Source organism: Aplysia californica, unplaced genomic scaffold (assembly GCF_000002075.1).
Source record: "Aplysia californica isolate F4 #8 unplaced genomic scaffold, AplCal3.0 scaffold00880, whole genome shotgun sequence".
Lineage (NCBI taxonomy): Eukaryota > Metazoa > Mollusca > Gastropoda > Aplysiida > Aplysiidae > Aplysia > Aplysia californica.
This window is the reverse complement of record NW_004798150.1, coordinates 273,775-275,807: the sequence shown is the minus strand read 5'-3', so window position 1 is coordinate 275,807 and position 2,033 is coordinate 273,775. Positions and strand designations below refer to the sequence as shown.

The following is a 2,033-nucleotide window of genomic DNA, read 5'->3' as shown; positions in this document are numbered from 1 at the left end:
TTTAATGACTTCCAGATGTCGCTGGCCTGGGAAACTAAGAGGCACGATTTCGGCCAGTTTTCGGCGCTGTGACTAATGTTTACCTCTGACAACATTCATCCACCCCCACCTCCTTCAATTGCAAATATCTCAACTTCTATTTAAGATTGATGGATTTTTTTTTTCCACTTGAAGCAAAATAAATGCCAAAATCTTTAGGCTGATTCCAATAGCTCGATATGCCCTAAATATTGACGAGCGCCTATTTCTACGGTGTTGAGACACACATATTATGTAGTTAAACTTAAACTGAATATGGAAACTTTAGGAAATGAAAATCTTCCTGGAGTCTAAATAGTGATTGCTGAAATTCTTCAGTTTATGTATGAATTTGAAAATAAAATGCATAAGAAAAAAGGAGTAGCCATTTCCTTTTTATGATTTGTTCCTAAAATAACGTTTCACTTCTCATTTCACTTTGTCTGTGTTTGGTAAACGTTTTACAGCGCTCACAACTGCATAAGGTCACATGATCGTACCAACATTGTCCAAACTACCCAGAAAAAAGACAGGGACACTCAATAACAATTTCACCATCACAATCATATGTGAAACTTGCTGACAAAATGAGTAACTTCTCGAAGTCCACAAATGGAGATATTGGCCAAAAATTGACACCAGGGTCGAATTTGTAGATTTTCTATTGATGCCATATTCTTTAAGTATAACATACCTTTTACGCCATACTTATAAGTTGTAAAACCTTCACCTATAAGTGTGATGTATCTATTTCCTATATATTGTAAAACCTTCACCTATAAGTGTGATGTATCTATTTCCTATATATTGTAAAACCTTCACCTATAAGTGTGATGTATCAATTTCCTATATATTGTAAAACCTTCACCTATAAGTGTGATGTATCTATTTCCTATATATTGTAAAACCTTCACCTATAAGTGTGATGTATCTATTTCCTATATATTGTAAAAACTTCACCTATAAGTGTGATGTATCTATTTCCTATATATTGTAAAAACTTCACCTATAAGTGTGATGTATCTATTCCCTTAATTAAGGCCTGAATCCGAGAAGTAACTCATTTTGTCAGCTCGCTTCACATAATATGATGGTGAAATATATGATAACATATTGGACTGAATGTGTGAAGCGAGCATAAAGCGCTTGATGCATGTTATACAAAATATATGCCTTTTTTGTCAACCTGCGTCATTGTCTGAAAGGTTTTTTACAAAGACATTCGTCCATATTCATCTCAGTGTAACAGATATTTGCTACGCCACTTTTTAGTCCCTAGCCATTTTGCTGTGACAAATCAAATTAACTTAGGCAATCCAGATTCTGGAATTTAATTTTGCTATGATACCACTATGACTCGGATTATCCTGGTTCAAATCCCAGAACTGTTTAGTGTAGGGGGGTTTTCAAGGCTCTCCACCTATTTTGCTCAATGACTTCGTAGTGTTGAAAACCACATAATTATCAGAGGCCTATTGCGTGTAGTTGAATCAGTTGTTACAGATCTAGCGAGTTATAACCTTCTGCTGTTGACCATTTAAGTTGTCTGTGAATAGAGAGGTCCTAGATTACCCCCCCCCCCCCCCTTTTAAGGAAAACTTAACAAATGAATGAACGAATAAACGAATGAACGAATGAATGAATGAATAAATAAATGAATAAATAAATGAATAAATAAATGAATAAATGAATATATAAATGAATAAGTAAACAAATAAATAAATTATGAAAAAAATACATGAATTATAAATGAAGATTGAAAAAGCACCCCTCCCCCCCACCCAAGGCGATACTTTTTAGCATTTCCTCTGTGTGGTTTACTTCAGAATGGAACACGCGCCTACGGGTCGCTACTTGGAGTGCCGCACCACGGAACCGGGCGTGTCTTTCTACACGTCAGGATACATGCCCCAGATAGCTGGCAAGGCGGGGGCTCAGTACAAGCAGTTCTGTGCCTTTTCTCTTGAAGCTCAGCATTTCCCAGACAGTATTCACCATGTAAGTTCGCTACCTTA

General features: G+C 36.2%; 1 protein-coding gene across 1 annotated transcript in view; it reads left to right on the top strand.

Moving 5' to 3' along the window:
* The window catches only part of LOC101850606 (galactose mutarotase), a gene marked incomplete at its 3' end in the record, with an annotated part of 15,776 nt that extends 13,760 nt beyond the window's left edge, over positions 1-2,016 (top strand). Inside the window, 1 exon segment of the mRNA XM_035972866.1 lies at positions 1,845-2,016. Within this exon segment, the coding sequence (XP_035828759.1) occupies positions 1,845-2,016 (172 nt within the window).
* Positions 2,017-2,033: the final 17 nt, after the last annotated feature.